At 55.5% G+C, this 20,454-nt stretch overlaps 1 protein-coding gene across 3 annotated transcripts in view; it reads right to left on the reverse strand.

Moving 5' to 3' along the window:
* Nucleotides 1-20,454, reverse strand: part of OSBPL2 (oxysterol binding protein like 2) — a 39,530-nt gene that overhangs the window by 12,285 nt on the left and 6,791 nt on the right. The window contains exons 2-7 of one of the 3 annotated variants that reach the window (XM_032387684.1): nucleotides 15,054-15,233; nucleotides 14,014-14,114; nucleotides 10,160-10,304; nucleotides 8,006-8,081; nucleotides 3,275-3,409; nucleotides 2,633-2,730 (exon numbers count right to left, since the gene is read on the reverse strand). In XM_032387684.1, the coding sequence (XP_032243575.1) occupies nucleotides 2,633-2,730; nucleotides 3,275-3,409; nucleotides 8,006-8,081; nucleotides 10,160-10,304; nucleotides 14,014-14,050 (491 nt within the window). In that variant the 5' untranslated portion in view covers nucleotides 14,051-14,114; nucleotides 15,054-15,233. Of the gene's footprint in view, nucleotides 1-2,632; nucleotides 2,731-3,274; nucleotides 3,410-8,005; nucleotides 8,082-10,159; nucleotides 10,305-14,013; nucleotides 14,115-15,043; nucleotides 15,234-20,454 lie in introns of all 3 variants that reach the window. The other 2 variants (XM_032387683.1, XM_032387682.1) reach the window with 2 other exon arrangements.

Genomic DNA, 20,454 nt, shown 5'->3' on the forward strand with positions numbered 1-20,454 from the left:
GTTGCCTACCAAGGTATGTAATTTACAAAATGAACACTTGTCTAAGAAAAGAAAGTGCTATTTTTGGTTCTACAGGAGCAATCTGTAGGGAAAAAGACACGGAGCATGACTTGGTTCAGTTACGTAGCTCCTCAAACAGGAAGACCCCGCAGGGCCCTGCCCGCAGGGGACAGGCCGCACGCGCGACCTGGACACCAGCATGTGACACACGGCACCTGCAAGGTTAGGAGGAGGGCTCGTCTCCGTCAGTGGAAACTGGCTCAACCCCTGAATGAAGTTCCTGGAAAAGACGAATGGGAAGGTGTGTCGCACCGTGTCCAGCATCTCGGGGTCATCCACAGTCTTTTAATCCGTATTGCTTGTCTCCCGTTGTCTAAAACTTCTTTTATATTATGTTTTAATTTTTCTTTCCGAGATATGTTAATGGTGCTTTTGAATAAATGAAAATACTAACAATTTCCTCAGAGCTAGACAAGGTCAGAATCTCGACCACGGCAGGGAGTAACTGTCGCTCAAGAGGCGTGATTCTAGAAAAGAAAGAACTGTCCACGTGAATTCAGAACAAAATTTCCCTGAAGAGTGACTGTCGGGGCAGGTTTTTCCCTCAGGTGGGCCTCAGTTTCCCCGTCTCTGAACTGAAGAAGGAGGGACTTGCCCTCTTCACCCAGGGTCCCCTCCTGGCTGCCGTCGCCCGCGAGCACACCCCATGGCAAAACCGTGCCTTCTGACCCGCCAGCCTTCTCGAGGGAATGGGATTTCGAAAGCAGGTGCCTGAGCACTCAGTGCCAGCCAGCCGGTCAGTCCCTCAGAACAGCGGGCCGCTGCCCCCAGCGCCAGCAGCATGCAGTGGGGGGGGCCACGCGGTGGGGGGCCACGTGACGGGGGGGCCACGCGGTGGGGGGGCCACGTGACGGGGGGCCCACGAGGTGGGTGGGGCCACGTGGTGGGGGGGCCACGCGGTGGGGGGGCCACGCGGCGGGGGGGGCCCACGAGGGGGGGGCCGCGAGGTGAGGGGCAGCCAGACACAGGCGAGAGCCTGACACTAGACATTTCTGTCGCTTCCCCAGCTGCTAAGGGGTTCCCATGAAGACGTGCGTGGCTACGGGTGATGACTGTGCCCGCAGAGCTCAGAAACCAGGCCCGACGCGCCCCTGCACACGCTCGTCAGCGCCGCCAGCGCCCAGAGTGCGGCCTGGCTCCCACAAGCGCGTGCTCACCTTTGAAGCACCCGTGATCGTCACCACGCGTTCGTAAGGGCAGCAAAGAGCCCGAGAGGCACGACCTGAAGGACTCTAGAGCCCAGACACCAGGGACCACACCGCGACGCGCACGCACGTCAGACGGCACACGCGGCGTGACCCCGCCCAGGCGCGTCGTATCGTGGGGACACGAGGACGGCACGAGGTGAGGTGGCAAGCGATACAAATTAGCAGTCACACCGTGTGAACACGCACGACACGCGACACACGGAGGAAATCCACCAAAACATTAACCCTACAGGATCACTGACTCATCTCACTTTGCTCCGTCTACACGCTTTCCACAAGGAACATGCTCTATAATTAAAAAACAAACTTTTATTTAATAAAACATTCCAATAAGCTCTCCACAGGACCCAGGGAGAGGTGGAGTAAAACTACTCTTGCCGTCGCCAAACGGCCCCACAGAGGACTGCGCACGCTCATGCTCCCAGAGCCCCACGCTCACACTCACGTTCCTGGAGCCGCACGCTCACACTCACGCTCCCAGAGCCGCATGCTCACGCTCACGCTCCCAGAGCTGCACGCTCACGTTCCTGGAGCCGCACGCTCACACTCATGCTCCCAGAGCCGCACACTCACGCTCACACTCCTGGAGCCCCATACTCACGCTCCTGGAGCCGTACGCTCACGCTCACACTCCCGGAGCCCCATACTCACGCTCCCAGAGCCGCATGCTCACACTCATGCCCCCGGAGCTGCACGCTCACGTTCCTGGAGCCGCAAGCTCACACTCACGCTCCCGGAGTCTCACACTCCCAGAGCCCCACGCTCACGCTCACGGAGTCACGGCCCGGGCCGGACAGCTTGCCCTTCACCCGGCTGATCCCGTGATGGAGAAAGACAACACTGTCGTCAGCTTTCGCTCGTGTGGTCTGGGGGGTCAGAAGAGCACCCCAAACAGGCCCAGCCCACCCTCCCGGGGCCCCCACCAGGACCGCCACAGGCAGGGCTGGTCCTGGGGGTGTGTGTGGGCCTCAAAGACGGGGTCAGAAGCTGGGGGCAGGCTGGGGAGGGCCCGAAAGGAACTCTACCCAGAGGGCTCTCAGTCGCCCCGGCCCCTCGCCAGCCTCGGGAGGCTGCGCTGACGCCCTCTGTGGCTGCTGCGCTCTCCAGCTCTGGCTGCCCCTCTGTGACACTAGTTACTAAGACGCCCTGGTGACGCGGGCTGGCTTTACTAACTAGGGCCTGTTTCCCTCTTCGTGCAACACGAGCCCGCCCGCCCTCCTGCACAGTGCACCCTGACGCCCAGCACACTCTCCCATCTCCATCCGCTTTACCCCGGGCGCTGTGATGTGTTGTGTCCGCGGCCGCGAGGCACCTTCTCCCTCTGCGTCCCTAGCCCTGGCGACCCTGACGGCCTGAGCCCTTACCTGATCAGCTCGTAAGTCTCTCCCAGGAGGGGGTTGAAGGGCTTGCCGGTCCTCTCCCACTGGGAAGCCACTGCGGACACCGCGAAGGCTGCCACGCACTGGGAGCAACGCACATGGCGGTGAGCGAGGGGCCACTGGGGCGCCACGGGCACGCAGCTCCTCGGTGCCAGGATGCGCTCCTGGTGACCTCAGTCTCCCGCTTGTCACATGTTTTGAGATTACAGAACTTCCGGAGAAATGCCATTTATCACAGGCACTTCCTCAAAGCCACACAAGCAGGAACTATGTGCGGCTTCCCCCCCAGGCCCGCCCGGCCTTGCGGCCCCGCGACACAACTGGTCAGTCTGGCTGCCGTGCCCGCATGCACACAGGGTGCCAGTCCCGAAAGGACCCAGGAGGAGCCAAGGCACAGGGCCCCCCGCCACCCGTGGAGATCAGGCCCTGGGACAAACGCCAGAGCTGTCGAGCAGGACGGCACCCAAAAGTCAGTGTGAGCCATGCACGCCCTTCCTCTGACGTCCCCCTGGTGAGGTGCCTACCACGACGTGGCTGGTCAGGTGGTGTCAGGTTCATTAAAAACTACGGTCTGGCACCCACCCAAGCTCAATGTCCGGTGCCCCCTGAAAGGAGCCCACCACCCACCTGCATCCTTTCTAGGGCCTGGGGCTGGCAGGAGGCTCTGTGAATGAGGAACACGTGCTCCATGTACTCTGTGATCCGCTGGAGGAAGCTCAGAGGCTCGTTGAAGACGATGGGCATGGTGATCTTGGACAGCTCCTAGGAGGGGCAGGGAAGACCCGTCACCAGAGGGCTCAGGCCCACCCTGCTCGGAGCGCAGGGAAGATGCTCGCCTTACTCTTCAGGAGAAAGGAGGTACACGATGTGGAGACCCCACTGCTCACCTGCTCAAGCGCCAACACCCAAACCCGCCTGGGGCATGGCTGGGAGTAAAGAGGCCCCCCCGGGGGCCTGGCTGCTGGAGCATAACCGCACACACACCTACTCTTTGGTCCAGCCAAACACCAGACACCACTCAAACGTCCCACAGGGCCCCAGGAGCTATGGGCAGCCCCGGGAGGCCGCCCGATGCAATGACCACAGGAGTAAGCAGCTCTACATCGCCGTGGCCGCACCATGCAGGGAAAAGGTGGAGCAGCCCCTGTTTGTCTAAAGAAAGAGGGAGGAGATGACACACGATCAGTTTTCTGATGCACGGGAAGACAGGCCAGGAAGTCCCGAAGTGGTCCCCTCTAGGGGAAGGGGACATGCACAGAGAGATCAGGGACAGGAAGCTAAATTCTTGCAATATACCAGAAACTTTTTGTTTTAAGATTTTTTTATTTTTATTTATTCGACACAGAGAAACATAGCGAGAAAGGGAACACAAGCAGGGGGAGTGGGAGAGGGAGAAGCAGGCTTCCCGCTGAGCCGGGAGCCCGATGCGGGGCTCGATCCCAGGACCCTGAGATCATGACCTGAGCTGAAGGCAGACGCTTAACGACTGAGCCACCCAGGCGCCCTTTTTTTTTTTTTTAAAGTTTTTTTTTTTAATGGAATACACCAGAATCTCATCCGAAAGATTTGACTTTGGATTTACAATTCTGAAACAAAATTAATTTAGAAAGGAAATCTCCAAACATCAAGAATAAAGTGAAACAAATGAATGCACGCAAGCCCCTCAGGCACAGCCAACCAGAGAAGGGGTCACGACACAGTGACTTGAGATGCACCCTAAGGACGAAATGAGCCACAAAAGCCAACAAACTTGCACGTTTCAGTAAACATGCTGTTGGCAGCAGAGTTGGTCCTATTCCCCAGAACCGTTTTGCATGTGGGATAGAGCAGGTGAGTCACTACGTGCTCATCTAAATCAGACATCTCCAGTGTTGCTAAAAACTGGGATTATTAGGGGGCGCCTGGGTGGCTCAGTCGGTTAAGTGTCTGCCTTCAGATCAGGTCATGATCCCAGGGTCCTGGAATGAGTCCCATGTTGGGCTCCTTGCTCAGCGGGGAGTCTGCTTCTCCCTCTGCCCCTCACACCGCTCATGCTCTCTTTCTCTCTCTCTCACATAAATTAATAAAAATCTTTAAAAAAACTGGGATTATCGGTGTGGGAGAAAAGAGGCACAGACAGAAGACAGAGGAGGTTAGATTAATCCTGTCATCCCAAATTTAAAGCATCGTTGAAACAAATCAAAACAGCTCCTAGCTCTCTCTCCTGGGAAAAACCTAGAAAAAGCAACCTGATAGCCTCTCTGGGGCCCAGCTGTGGTCTTGAGTCCTCTCTCTCCCTGGACAAGGGGCCGATTCCAGATCCTGGACAAGAAAGGTACAGAACGAGCCAGAGCATCTTCTGTGAAGGACTGCGGCCAACCTGAAGACGCTATTATCAGCCAAAGAGAACAGCTCGGGGACCAGAACACATCAAGGAGCTTTAACTCCATGAATTTAAAAAACAACAGAAGACTAGCTAGTTGGTTATACTGGTCATGCTGGGTAATGGCTAGTGAACCAAATACATCACTTGACAACTGAAAAAGAACGAGTCACTCACTGACCCTGACTTCCTTATGCAAACCACATTCACAGCAGTGGAAGGGTGTGTTCTCAGCACAGAAGCGGCATCCCAGGAGATAAAGGCAGAGTGACTGTGTGGGCTCAGCTCCACAACTCAAGCACTGAGCATCAGGAACTCCAGGTCAGGAGAGAAGTAACAAAGAGGTGTCCACAGAGACTGGAATGCCACTCGAGACAACCAGGAATTTGATGACATTAACAGACTATGTACTTTCCTGCACTAGGGTACCAGGACTGTGGTCGTGTTAAAACAGAATCTGGGGGCGTCTGGGTGGCTCAGTCAGTGAAGCATCCGACTCTTGGTTTCAGCTCAGGTCACGATCTCAGGGTCCTGGGATCAAGCCCCACATCAGGCTCTGTGCTCAGCATGGAATCTGCTTCAGATTCTCTCTCCCTTTTCCTTCCACTCTCTCTCTCAAATAAATAAAAATATTAAAAAAAAACAAACAGAATCTGTATCCTTTAGCAATACAAGACATATTTGCAAGTGGAATTTACTTCAAAATACTAAGGGAGGCAGGAAGCGATGAAGTGTGGCTGGGGGTGATGAGCGCTGGCCGACGCCGGGGATGCCGCAGTAGCTGGGGCGGGACTCAGCCCTGCCTGCCGCAGCACGTGCCCAACCCAGCCCACGTGGCCAGCGCGTCGCCGCGGTCTCAGCAGGCTAAGCAGTAAAGAGAGCGGCGGCGTCTCCACTTCAGAGGCAAAGCCCATACATGCTGAGCTGGTGCGGCTCCAGGAACGTGCCGACCCACGTGTTTTGTTCAGCTTTAATCTGAATGCATCCTATCCCCAAGTTGGATTCCTCGGGGAATGCAATGTAATGATGTCAGTTTATGAAAACAAGCCTCAAGATCAAGGAGCTAGTGTAGTTCATTACCTATCTTCAGACAGACACACCTGTCTGGACCTGACCTACTCACACAGTGGAAAACGTGGGAGATAACACTAAGAAAAAAGAATCCCAACCGTGTCGTTTTAAAACAGAAGAGACATGCAGGGTGCCTGGCTGGCTTAGTCAGAGGAGCATGCAACTTTTGATCTCAGGGTTGTGAGTTCAAGCCCCATGTTAGCTGTAGAGAGTACTTAAAAATAAAAATCTTTAGTAGGAGTGCCTGGGTGGCTCAGTCGGTTAAGCATCTGCCTTCAGCTTAGGTCATGATCTCAGGTCCTGGGACTGAGCCCTGCATCAGGCTCCGTGCTCACTGAGGAGCCTGCTTCTCCCCCTCTCTGTCCTTCCCCCTGCTAGTGCTCTCTCTATCTCTGTTGCTATCTCTGCCTCTCTCTCTCAAATAAATAAATAAAATCTGAAAAATAAAAATCTTTTAAAAAATCAAACATAGGGGCACCTGGCTGGCTCAGTGGGTTAAGTGTCTGCCTTCCACTCAGGTCATGATCCCAGGGTCCTGGGATGGAGCCCCACATCACATCGGGCTCCCTGCTCAGCCAGGAGTCTGCTTCTCCCTCTCCCTCTGCCTCTCCCCCCTGCTCATGCACGCGTGCTCTCCCTCTCTCTCAAATAAAATCTTAAAAAAAACTCAAAACATAAAAAAAATAAAAGGTAAGAAACACGTATAAAAACACGTGCGTGTGTGTGCAAGCAGGGTCAGAATGCGTACTTGGGTTTTCCAGCTCTGTCTGCTTAGAGGCCTGGGGTGGTGACAGCCCTGGAGGGGCGAGCACATCCAGCGCCAGGCCTTGGTGTCTAAACACCACCTTCCAGGGGCGCCTGGGTGGCTCAGTCAGTTGAGCGTCTGCCTTCGGCTCAGGTCATGATCCCGGAGTCCTGGGATCGAGCCCCGCATCGGGCTCCCTGCTCCGTGGGGAGTTGCTTCTCCCTCTGCCTGACGTTCCCCCTGCTTGTGCTCTATCTCATTGTTAAATGAGTAAATGAAATCTTTGGAAAAACAAACAAACACACACACACCCCACCCTCTAGTGGAAGGGCAGTAGGGGAGACACTGGGAAAGCAAGTCCCGTGTGCGGTGAGCAGTGATGCTCCGAGACGAGTCCCCTCGTCCCCTCGCTCACTGAGCTCTGGCTACTACATGAGAGCCCACTGTGACAGGCAGCTGGGTGAAGGGTAAACAGGGCTCAGTGTGCCTCTGCAATCTTCTAGAAGTCCAAAACTATTTCAAAATACAAAGTGGGAGAAAAGATGCAGTTTCCTCTGGGAAAAAGGCCGCTAGCTGGGGCAGAAGCAAAGGCAGCAACAGGCCTGTGAGGAGCGCCAGGGACAGGGCCACATGCCTGTGGGTACAACACTCACTGGAGTCCGCGTCACCCCGCGGCCCGTGGGGCGCTCTTCCCTCCCAAGGGGCACAGCTCACATTCCCAAGACAGTCGAGACCGTCCCAGAGACCATGGGAAGAAAAGCCTGTGGCCCCGGACACCAATCACCCAACGCTCCCGCTGCTAACCCGGCTGAGCCCTGCCTGCAGCCCGGCGCGGGGGGCTGGGGGGCGGAGCCCTGAGTCCTGCACGCCTGCCTACGTCCTCCCCTCAGCATGCATCGGGGAGCCCACCGTCCGAAGCCAGCCAACTCCGAGCCCGTCATGGGGCGCTCCCTACGTCAGGCATGTGACCTGCGGGATTGTTTTCCCGCTGTCTGTAAACACTTGGCCTTTTCTCTCCTCTTCCCTTTACGTCTCTGTCCCTCTCCTATTTCATCACCTTCACTTCACGCTGTCATAAACACGCAGAGCACACCTTCTTAAAGTAGCAGCAGTGCAACAAACGCACAGGAAATAAAAACATTTTGGCTTAAAGCCCCAAAATGAGTCCACCTGAACTTACCAAGCCGATGCATTTCTTTAAAATACTCCACACACTGAAATCACTTCTGGTGAACATCGGGGCGGGCAATGACGTCCTGTAAAGAAGTGAGCAAGAAACACGTACTAATTCCGCCAGTGTGACATTCACTTCCCACCGACAATTGTGCTCAGTGGTCGGTTTTCAGATGCAAACACCGCACCGTCTGCTCCAGCAGCTACAGTACTCTCTGGTCCCAAAGGAAGGCTCTGCACCGGTGCTCTGGGGGGTCTCCCGGGAAACGGTCGTGACCACACAGACAACCTTCCTTCACCTCCACAGAGTGGGGACAGGGCACCCCTCCCCTGGAGCAGCCATGGGCCCACGGGCAGAGGCCGGGCCACAAGGACACAAGAGGGAACTGAATTAACAAAACCTTTCCAGAAGCCTGCCGTAGGCCCCTTTCAAACGTGAGTTTGTTCTCCTGAGGTACATTCCTTGTCAGGCTCTCTTCCCGCCAGCTTCCAGGAGAAGACGGCCAGTCTCCCTCCTGGGAATCTGGAGCTGGGATGAAATGCTCTCTCCTCCTGGAAAGGGGGTGCCTGAGTGGGCTGTGAATCCAGATTTGGGGGGAGGCGCGCTGGACCCACTCACTGAAGACAGCCTATCAGCAGGCAGCCACAGCGTGAGGGGCCCCTGGAAGGTGCCGCCTGGGTCCTGGGGTCCCTGTAGCTGCCCCGTGCTCCCCACTGACCTCTGGGTCTGTGTAAGCACCGACTGCACCTGCGGCAGGAGCACCCGGCTCAGACGCCTCCGCTTGGCGGCTCCGGGCTTCCGAGCAATGACAGTGTGGGTGCTGGCCCGGGCGGGAGGCACACTCTCCCTGGGGACATCACATTAGGGGCAACCAGCTCAGGGCACACTGTTTATTTTAGGGATAAGAGGGAGAGGAGAACAGGGCTGCTGGAGATGAAATGGGAAAGAAAACTAACATTGGCCAGCACCACGGGCCAGGCTGCCGGCACCCAGCGCTCGGCTCCAGCCCCAGCTCTCCTCCGGGGCTCCGCGAACACCAGGAGCAGCCACGGCGGGGCAGGCACGAACTGCGAGGGGTGCCACGTGGAAGGCTGTAGCTCTGGCCAGGGCCAGGAAGGGGCCCCCCGAGGTGAGCCTTGCTGGAGTCAGGAGGGAAAAGCCAGAACTAAAGAGACACAGGAGGAGAGCGCTGTGGCCGAGGGAGAGAGCAGAGCTCCACTGTGGGAAAGGCCTGGGCGCCCCTGAGGACTTGAAAGAGGCCCCTGTCGGCTGCGACCAGGGACAACGGGACAGGGGCCGGAGCCAGAGGAGTAGGGACAGCCCTCGCCCCAGAGCAGGGTGACCTTACAGTCCCCTATCCCAGCTGAGACACTTCTGTCAGCCAGCGCCGGGGACCGGGCGGACACTGGCCGAGAATTCCAACCACGGGGTGGAGGAGGCCCAGTCCGACCAGTCTTGTGGAAAGACGACTGCCCACAGCACAGAGGAGAGGAGAGGGTGTGGAAGCCGTTACAGGCGCCATGAGGCGCAGGAGAAGCAGTGCAGATGGACTGGGGTACGACAGAGGAGCTAGGGGGGCTGAGGGGCCCAGACCCATGGAACGAGGCCAGCAGGTCAGAGCTGGGCGACAGGGCATGGGGGAAGGAGGGCGGCATCGGGCCGACATATGAACCAGATTCCCGGGGCGCTGAGGGAATGATGGCAGAGGTCCGGTCAGCAGAGCCCGGCCTGCTCTCGGGCGTGCCATCTGAGCATGCAGGTCAGCAGAGCCACCCAGGCGCCCCTTGCTCCTTTCTTAAGGAGCACATATATGTGCTCTGACATCTGCTGAGCGAATGAAGGGATGAACAGAGGTGTGGGCGAGGCGCCTGAGTCCCCCTGTGCACACATCTAGCAGGCACGGGCGTCTAAGGCTCAGAGTGGGGTCTGGGGTGAGGCTGGAGGGCTCCCTCAAGCCACAAAGCAAGTCATCGTGGGATGGACGGAGGCCACCTTCCCATCGCCATGGGATGCCGTCCAGGGGCCCCAGGGCCCAGGTGACACGGGCTGGGTCACGCCTCCCGCTCAGGGCTCAGGAGAGCTAGAGGTGCCCTGCAGCACAGCGGGGGGCGGTCACAGATACACTGGAAGATTCTAAATCACACGTGCAGGATGACATACCTGTGCTTCTGAATCCCATTCTCTTGAGGGGGCCTCTCCCCGACCTTTCCAATCCCATTGCTTCTGCCGGTATCCACGCGCATCACTCCAGCAACTCTCTGATCTGCCTCTGAAAATTCCCCGGAAGAGTTCTCAGAATCAAAGCCTGCGCACAACAAGCAGAATGGTCATTCTCGCAGGACTGGGAAGACATCAAGCCCCCCTCCAAGAGCCCTGACCATGGAGCAGACTATCTGAAGCCCACGTGGTTTCTGACGGACACATGCTGCAACCATCAGCTCTGCCCAGCAAGAGCCCGAGGCCGAGGCAGAGAATGCAGGCGTGCTTGCCCTCGGGGGGCTTTGCCACGAGCAGCTCAGACGCGGCCGCCGCCCGGGGTTCTGCTGTCAGGCGGGGAGCGGTCTGTCCTCGCTCCGGTCGGGGCTCGCACCGTGTGCGGCGGGCCGCCCCGATGGCCCTCGGGCCCGCCTCAAGGCTGCAGCGTGTTCTGCCCCTGCACAAGGTCTGTTCTAGAATACAGGCCACGGCAGTAGCTTCTCTAGTACAGGAACGCCCTGCCGGATTCTCACGCCGTGAGCAAGAAACCAAGCGCGGCATGAGCAGCTGGAGCTCTGCAAGCATCCCACGTCAACAGAGAGCTCGGGCAGTGGGTTCCTGAGGACGTCCCCACCAGGAGGGCCTTCTCCCAAACGCTACAGGGGAAAGGAGGCCCGCTTCCTCTCACATCAGCCGGTGCACGCCTTCTGCTCTCGGGCTCGCGAGCGCTCAGCCGCGGCTGCCAGAACAAAGCCCACCCAGCCGGGGAAGGGGCTCCGGGACTGCGGCGCTCGGCCGTGGCCGTGACCACTGTAGGGACGACACGAGACCCAGCGGGAGCTCAGTTCCCGCCAGCCCCTCACTTGGCAGAGGAAGGCGAGGCCCAGGGCATAAGGCCAGGCGGGGGAGCGCTGCCAGACCCGAAACATAAACAAATCTGCTGCTACACTTTCCTGAGGATATGCACAAAATCCTCTCTCCTGCTCCTCCACGGTGACAGGTTCGCAAGATGTAGCACTGATACTTACCACACAATGGCTCTGCAAGGTTTGTTAAAAACGAGCCTCCTAATGATCAATATTTCCTCAAACAGCCTGTCGCCTCTGATCTTGCTACCCACCCAAGAGCAACATCTATTTAATCCCCAGCCTAAACTTCACTCTTTCTTTTTTTTAAGATGTATTTATTTGAGAGAGACAGAGCACGAGCAGGGGGGAGGGGCAGAGGGAGAAGCAGACTGCTGAGCAAGAGCCCCATGTGGGGCTTGATCCCAGGACCCTGACTGAGGACATGACCTGAGCCAAAATCAAGAGCCGGGCCGATGCTTAAGTGACTGAGCCACCCAGGCGCCCCTTGCTCCTTTCTTAAGGAGACCCTGTCCTGCAGGACCTGCCTCACCACCCTCCGCCAGTGTCCCTGTCCCCACGGGTCCCTCATCACTAGGAGGTCCCGCCTGAATGTGCACCCAGGAAAACAAGGCAACTCATCACTGACAATCATGCTGAAGTCTTTCCTCAGATCAAGCCAACACTATGTAAACAGGTTAAACATTTTCATATATAACACACATTTATTGTAGAAAACAGAAAAGACAGATAAGCGAAGAAGCCTGAAATCACCTGTAATCTGATCACTTGGAGGCACACACTTCTAACAGGTCGGTCTGTTTCTGTACACGTTTTCCATGCACCTTAAAACCTTCCCCTTGGGGCGCCTGGGTGGCTCAGTTGTTAAGCGTCTGCCTTCGGCTCAGGTCATGATCCCGGAGTCCCGGGGTCAAGCCCCAAGTCGGGCTCCCTGCTCAGCGGGGAGTCTGCTTCTCCCTCTGACCCTCATCCTGCTCGTGCTCTCTCTCTCTCAAATAAATTTTTTTTTTTTTTAAAGATTTTATTTATTTGACAGAGAGAGACACAGCGAGAGAGGGAACACAAGCAGGGGGAGTGGGAGAGGGAGAAGCAGGCTCCCCGCAGAGCAAGGAGCCCGATGCGCGGCTCGATCCCAGAACCCCGGGATCATGACCTGAGCCGAAGGCAGACGCTTAACGACTGAGCCACCCAGGCGCCCCTCAAATAAATAAAATTTTTAAAAAATAAAATAGAAAACATAAAAATAAAACTTTCCCCTTTAACAGTGCTGATCCTTGGCCAAAGGAGCTGCCTACCAAGCCATTCATCTGGTCCGTGCTGGGCGTGGATACTCTGTGCCACTTTTCCCACAGAGCTAGAGTCAGACCAGGCCTCCGCAGTGATGCCATCAGCACCCTGTGTCTCTCCGGGCTGTGTCACTGCACTGGGAGACTCGGTGCTTTTCTTCTATCATCTGGTTTGGAACCGAAGGACTGAGGTGAGAAAGCACTGTCCCCAGACAGCTGCCTCCGCCGGTCTCAGGGACACGCCCCTGCCATGAGCAGAGGCAGAGATGAGTTTCTCCAAACAGCACGCTGCACAAAGCTCAAGTCCTCTCTGGAGAAAACCCTCCAGGCCAAGTTCAGAGATGTTCAGGAATCTGGCTACACTGGTCCCAGGCGAAAGGAAACTTCCTACGAGACCCCGAAGAGAGGGTGCGGCGAGGCCGGCTCTCTTGCTTACAGACGCAGTCGTCCCCACAAGGGCCCGGTGGCCCAAGGGCCTGCGTCCCTATCGACCACCATGCTTGGCGGGAATCAGCTGCGAGCGGTGACTGAGGAGTGAGCAGGTCAGGCAGACCGACGCGCTTCCCAGGAGCACATCTAGGAGGAGCACTGCAGCCATGAGATCACGGAAGAGGACTTAATAATTTGGCCTCTGAAAACCGTAGGCAACTCAGCGCCTCCTGCTTCTTGGGTTTCAAAGAAGAAGTCAGTAGTCCGGGGCTGCCAGTCCACCAACCCGCTGCGACCCTGGTCTGGGGGGAGGAGCGCGGCTGGCGAGTGACGGACGCCCCGAGAGCCCTGCGGGGGCTCCACGAGACCGATGGGGCGGCACACGCCACCAAGCAGGCCCAGAGGGCACAGTCACAGCAATCGAGCAGGCAGAAGGAGCCCCGCTGACCCGAGAGTCCGTCACTAAAAACCTGGCCCCGAGAAGTAGTTCAGAGTTGCCGTTAAAATCCTCTACCTAACAAGCAGGGCACTGGACTACAAGAGTCTCCTGAAGTCCCCTCCCACCACTAACGGTCCTCAGCAGACGACACACGACGTTCCAAATGTTGATCATGAGGGATGGCGGGCAGAGAAGGAATGGCCAGCTTCAACGTCAAGGGTCGTGAGGAGCATACGGTCACGGCGCGCTTGCTGCCTCAGGTGCTCAGGGCTTCTTCCCAGCGACGGGGAGAAGAGGCTGTTCTAAGTCAGTGTGAGCTGAGCCAGCCCAGCCTGCCCTCCCCTACCCCGCGCCCGCCCCACACACGTACACACAGGCCCTGCCACGCGCTAGTTCCTGGCAGGCTCACACCGTCATCTATGGGACAGACGACAGGCTGTGTATCAGTCCCGACAACAGTCTTGGGAAAGCGAAGCTAAACCAGATCTAGTTCTAACATGAAGACAGCAAGGCTTGATCAGTGACTACAAATGACGTAAGAAAACTGAGCATCTCACTTAGGGATGCAAATAAAAGCGTTTACACTCCAGGGTAACTCTTTTAAAGATGAAATTCGGTTGCCCTTTCTTGTGATCACCTGTGGCCCAGAGCCTCCCCCGCACGCTTCTGCTCAGTTGTCTGTGCCAACGAAGGCTCCCACCTCTCGCCTGCACGGCTTTACCGAGCCTTCTCATGCCCCCAAGGCCAAGTCTGGGACCGGGACACCGCGGCCCCGGAGTCAGTTCCTGCCCCGCTCACCTGTGACGGCATCGAAGAATTCCTCCTCGCCGTTCATCCTTCGGTAGCCGGGCTCCCTTGCCACCTGGTCTCGGCCTTTCTACGAAGTCATCGTACTGGACCTACATTGACGTGTAAGGAATCGTATGCTGTCAACTTTCCTTTTGGTAAAAACCCAACAGGCACTGGAGATCTAAGGGGAAACACATTTCTGTATACTTAGCTTTCAAAAGTTTCATGGTTTAGAAACATTTAAAAAATACCCAATCACCATTCTTGAAATCAATCTCAATTACAATTTAAGCAAAGAAATTAAATGAATGATCTAACAAATGTATGATTTCAAAAAATATGAGACAAACATTCACAATATAAATATCCATCAATGAATAATAGATTAATAAGTAATCATCTGAAGTTATTTTTAAAAATCATTATCTACAGTTATATATAAGAAAATGCTAAACACTAGAATCAACGACACAAGAAACAGCAGGTGTCGGTGAGGATATGGAGAAAAAGGAACCCTCATGCACTGTGGGTGGGACTGCAAGCTGGTGCAGCCACCGTGGAAGACCGTGTGGAGGTTCCTCAAAAAGTTAAAAATAGAACTATCCTATGATCCAGTAATTGCACTGCTGGGTATTTACCCCAAAGAAAACAAAAACACTAATTCTCAAAGATAAATGCACCCCTATGTTTACCGCAGCAATATTTACAATAACCAAGATGCAGAAGCAACAAAGTGTCCACGGACAGAGATGATGTGTGTGTGTGTGTGTGTGTGTGTGTGCAGAAGCAACAAAGTGTCCACGGACAGAGATGGTGTGTGTGTGTGTGTGTGTGTGTGTGTGTGTCTGTGTGTGTGTGTGGAATATTACTCAGCCATAAAAAGGATGAAATCTTGCCATTTGCAACAACATGAATAAACCTAAAGGGTATTATTATGTGAAACAAGTCAAAGAAAGACTAATACCATACAATTTCACTTACATGTGGAACCGAAAAACAAATGAATAAACAAGGAAACAAACACAAAGCAGAGACAGACCTGTACATACAGAGAAGAGACTGGCGGTTGCCAGGGGGAGGGGGAGGGCCGGGCTTCCAGCTGTGGAGTGAACGGTCTCGGATCAAAGGCACAGCACGGGGATGTCACTGATGGCGCTGAGACAGTGCGGCGTGGTGACAGATGGCAGCTACACTTGTGAGCTCAGCATCACAGGGTTGTACACCTGAGACTAATGTAACATTGTGTCAACTATACTTCTGTTTTTAAAAATAAATTAAAAAAAAAAAAGAAAACGATGAGGGGCACGTCTGACTCTTGTTTTTAAAGGCTCAGGTCGTGATCTCAGGGTCGTGAGATGGAGCCCCGCAACGGGCTCTGTGCTGGGTGGGGGCCTGCTTGAGAGTCTCTCTTCCTCTGCCCCTCCCACCTCATGCGCTCGCTTGCTCTCTCCCCCCTCCCCTCTTTAAAAAAGAAAACCACGGAATGACTGAGGTAGGGGAAGTTGCTGGACAGGCGGAAGGGCAGGTCAGTTGTGGCGAGGCGCTCACGCGTCTGGGGTTCCAGCACACCCCAGAACCTCCCGCTGGAGGTCGCCGCAAACAAGGAAGTACACAGTGATGTTCGAGTGCGTGTGTCACACCAACTTCAAACCAAGTTTCCATCCCAGAGAATTAAGGCAGCTGGATAAGGGAGCTGCTACTGACACAAACTGAAATCGACTTATATTTTCTCAAAATTATTTTAGCAGAACTCACGCATCCCTTTATGAAGAGCAGTATCTTATAAACAGCAAGAGACTGAAGCAGAAAGTCACCCTTGTCCCAAAAGGTTTGACTTTTTATGAAAACAAGCTGAGTCTACGTCTAACTGTGTTAGTAGCACCGAGGTGGCGCCCAGAGCCCTCCTCCCGGTTCTGAGGGCAGCGAAGGCGCAGACGGTCCCCAGGGAGGGACGTGCCCTCCATCCTTGGAGTGGTGACACAGCACTGGGTGACGCCTCCAAAGCGGCTCATCTCTGGCCCTGTCCTGAGCATACGCGAGCTTCCACACTATGAAACAAATCGGCATGAAGTTACTCCATTCTTCCTGCCCTGAAAGGTTCTCTCAGAGATCCCTTTCTCGTTCCCGCCATGCGGAGCCAGGCACTGGGCAGCTTCTGGAAACACCCATACAAAGCCTCACTCAGCAGTCCAGGATTTGTTGCCTGAGCACGTTAGAGAAGTTACTGCTTCCTCCAATTCCTCTCCGACATGACCTGTCCCATCTACAACACACAGCCACTCAAAGGAACCAGGGTCCCTGGAAGAGAAATGGCGGAATCCAGGACTGGGATCCCTCTCAGGCAGCACGAAGCCAGCGGGTCGTGTCACAAGGCTCAGGATGAGCCCACAGAGGCTCCTGCTGCAACAAGGGAACCGACCGAGCGCCAGCACGCGGCAAGAGACGGAGACGCGTCGGACACAGCTAGGCCTCGAGCTCCCACAGATGCTGGGAAGGAGACAAGGTGGTCGCCCTGGGTGATGCCCACATACCCTTCTGAAACCAGTCGGCAACAGGGGAGCACCAAGCCTCCACCCAGCCTTCTTTCCTGCGCGGGCTCTGGGCCACCGTCGGGCCGAACGACAGAGAACGGCCCCTTGACAGCCGGGCTCTGACAAATCCGTGCAGAGGCAGCGAGAGTGCGGGCGCGGCACTGCTGCGTGACCGGGACGAGTGACCGCGTCCGTGCCGTCCCCGTGCCACCCACCAGCAGCGCTGCGGGACCCGGGCCGGGTGCACCATGTGCCCCCCCGCACAGGAGCGTGCCGCCCCCTCTCCGCCGTTGCGCCCAGAAACTCCAGCCCAGACGTGGCCCGGCCTCCAGCTCTAACCACCACCGTCAGGAACACGGAGAAACACGCCGAGCTCCAGCCCGACGACAGAGTCGGCAAAACCCAGACTCCCGGGAAGTGTGCAGGACAGACCCAGCTTCTCGGAGCAACAGATCACAAAGGACGGGGAGGGCGCGGGGAGGGCGGTCCCCCGGGTGCTGGGGCCCGTCAGCTACGCGTCCAGCCGCCCCGGGAACGGTCTGCAGGCACCGCCCAGGACGACCGCGCGGCGGACAGTGGAGGCCGGCCTGCGATCCCGACTGAGCGGGGAGGCTCGGGGCGTGTGCGTGGGTCCAACTTACGGTACGGCTCACGTACGGCTGCTTCGTTGTACATCACTTAAACCTCAAATAAGGTACTTTTTAAAAAAAGGCCCACGTGTCGTAATGGCATTCTTTACAAGGGGCCTTCTCTTTAGGGCTACACACTGACATCCGGGTGGACGGAAGACACGTTGGGAGCTTCCTCCACGTCACTTGGAAGCAGACGGCGGGGCCGACCCGCGGCCGAAGCCGGTCACTGCGGAAGCCGGGGTGTCCGCGCGGGGGGCCCTCGGGCTCTGCCGCCTGCCTTCCTGTGCGCTGACGATCTCCCAGGATGAAAGGTACCTTAAAGGCCATGACGTTTTCCTTTTTTATACACTTTCTCACCCAGAACAAAAGTCCTAATGTTAACAGTAAGTCAATCAAAACGTACGGCAATCTCCACAGCGAGGCTCTGGCAGGCTGGACACACGCTGGCTGTCAGCCCGGCCTCCGCTGGGGCGCGGACCCCGCCGGGAAGGCCTCTCTCATAGACCCCACCCGAGCGCTCCACAAGGCCAACGACGGAGTTTTCACAGCACCCCTCGGGCTGGCTCACATTTTACAAGTTCAGTGATTAATTCCAACAGCCTCGAGGTAATTCCTGAAAGAGCGGTCTTCACTTTGCCTGGGCAATCGAACTCCCCGCTGCCACCGACCATCAACACGGAACGGCGATTTCCCTCACGCCTTCCACAAACATCCGCCAACTGCCACCTGGTACCAGGCCTGGGGGGGGGGGGGCTCTGGGAGGCCTCTGTGGGGCAGGCTTCCCGTGAGCATCCCAGCCCTGGGTCCTTCACACGCCCGCCCACCCCCCTGACCTCGTCGCACAAGAGGGGGCTCCCGCTGCCCTGGGCCCTGCAGCGCTTGGTCATCTGCCTGCAAGCTGAGCCGCCTGGGGCGCTGGGCGTGGGTCTCCCACCCCCAAATCTGACCCACACACCCTGCGGAGGGGAGTGCAGGGCCGTGTGCATAAAGCCCCCCCCCCCCAGGCAAGAAGGCTATGCACCTGAGGGGCACTCAGGCTTTGTACCTCAGCCCTCTAGCACAGTAGACGGAGGTACAAAAGTCAACTGTTCAAGAAACAGCATCAACACGAAGGCAGAATTTAGTATTTCCTACATATGTTCTTCTTCAGGCAGATTTTATTGTGCATCCATGAAGACAGTATTTCAGGAAAGGACTTTTTTTTTTTTTTAATTAGCTGTTTCTGTTCAACTGTCCCCTCTTCTAACTGCAGAGAAAACCCAGGAAACTGGGGCGCCTGGGTGGCTCAGTCGGTTAAGCGTCTGCCTTCGGCTCAGGTCATGATCCCAGGGTCCTGGGATCGAGTCCCACATCGGGCTCCTTGCTCCCTCTGCCTGCCTCTCCCCCTGCTTGTGTTCTGTCTCTCTGACAAATAAATAAATAAAATCTTTAAAAAAAAAAAAAAGAAAACCCAGGAAACTAAGCCTGTACTGCACATCTTCACTGGCTTCCTGTCATCTTGCTGTCCTTCTGCACTGCCCTTAGGCCCAAGGGTGATGCCACAGGGCTGACCTGGCCTCATGGAGGGAACAGACGAAGGAGGCAGAGGTCTTGATCCCTCCATGTGGGGACCTCCCACCAGGGGTTGCAGTGAATCCTCACTCCCAGCCTCTTCAGGGGGACACCAGCCCAGGACACCACCATTCCTCCCAGTCTCCCACAAAATGCCCACTCCCTTGAGAAGAGCCCCATCCAGCTCTCTTTACAGTATGCACTGACTGCCATCCATACGTCCAGGAGCCTGCCTCCAAATGCAAAATGTCCCACTACCACTTGTACAAATACAAGTACCCCTGTACAAATACCACTCCAGTCTTGCAAATCCACCTGTACGATTCTCCCAGAAAAACAGATCTACTCACGTCGGAATAAGTGACTAGCTAAAGGACCCAGAGGTTAATCTTCATGGTCACAAGGTGTGATCTTCACAAAGAAAGAAAAAGACACTAGCAATATGAATATTCTAAAAGCACTTTTATAGATAAATAAATTCTATTTAATAATTTAAAAATGCATTGGCAAGCATCAACCAGATGGAAGGTATGTAAGGAAACAGAGGACTTCACACCACCAACCAAGCAGGTTGAAGACGCACACAGAACGTGCCACCCAACAGCACCAGCAGACACACGTTCTTCTCAAGCACACGGGACAGTGTCCAGCAGAGACCACATGTTAGGCCACAAATTACATCTCAATAGATTTCACAAACTAGACCTCATGCAAAACATCTCCTCTGCCTGTGAGGCAATGAGTTAGAAATTAATAACAAAAGGAAAACTGGAATATTCACAAAACTGTGGAAATTAAATGGCAGGCTCTTAAGTAAGGGATCAAAGACATCACAAGGGAAATTAGAAAATACTTAGAAACAAATGAAAATGAAAATACAACATATGCAAACTTAGGAGATGTGGCGAAAGCAGTGCTGAGGGGAACTCGATGAAACAACACCAACATCAAAAAATAAGAAAAAAGTCTCAAATCAATAACTTTACAATAGAAGGAAAAAGAACAAATACCAACGTTAGCAGATATAAGGGAATAAGAAGAATAGAAAAACAGAGAAAAATCAATGAAACCAAAACTTGGTTCTCTGATAAGACCAACAAAATTGATCACGGGCAGCTAGGCAGACTAAGAGAAAAAGACACAATACTCAACTACAATTGGACATTACTACCAAGTCTACATCAATAGACAGGACTGAATGAGAGTGCTGTGAGCAAGGGCACGCCAACCACCTGGATGCCCTCGCTGAAACGGACAGATGCCCAGAAACACAGGACCCACCGACACCAACTCACAAAGAAACAGAAAATCTCTGACTAGTACGGAGGTTGAATCAGTGATCAAATACCTCGCGGTGAAGAAAAGCCCTGGGCCTGACGGCTTTACTGCCTAAACCGGGCTTCCGTCACGCCTGTCAGAAACGGAGGTGAGCGGGCCGCGGCCGCCTCCACCAGCAGCTGCAGGGCTCTCAGCACCCTGGGGCTCTTGAGGTCAAGGCCAAACACTTCTGGAAACCTGTGCGCATCCACGGTGCCGAGGACACGGGGAGCCTCAGGCTAGTGATGGAGAAAACCAAAGTCTCCGCTGCCTCCCTGCAGGGGCTCTCCTTCCCCACGGGCAGCCTGGCGGGCAGACCCCGGAAAGATGCTCCCACGGCACCAAGATGTTATCAGAGTGGCCCATGAGGGACGGGGAACACTGTCACTCCTGAGTGCGAGCCACAGTTCAGCACACGA

Source organism: Phoca vitulina, unplaced genomic scaffold, assembly GCF_004348235.1.
Source record: "Phoca vitulina isolate PV1807 unplaced genomic scaffold, GSC_HSeal_1.0 scaffold50, whole genome shotgun sequence".
In the NCBI taxonomy this organism is placed as follows: domain Eukaryota; kingdom Metazoa; phylum Chordata; class Mammalia; order Carnivora; family Phocidae; genus Phoca; species Phoca vitulina.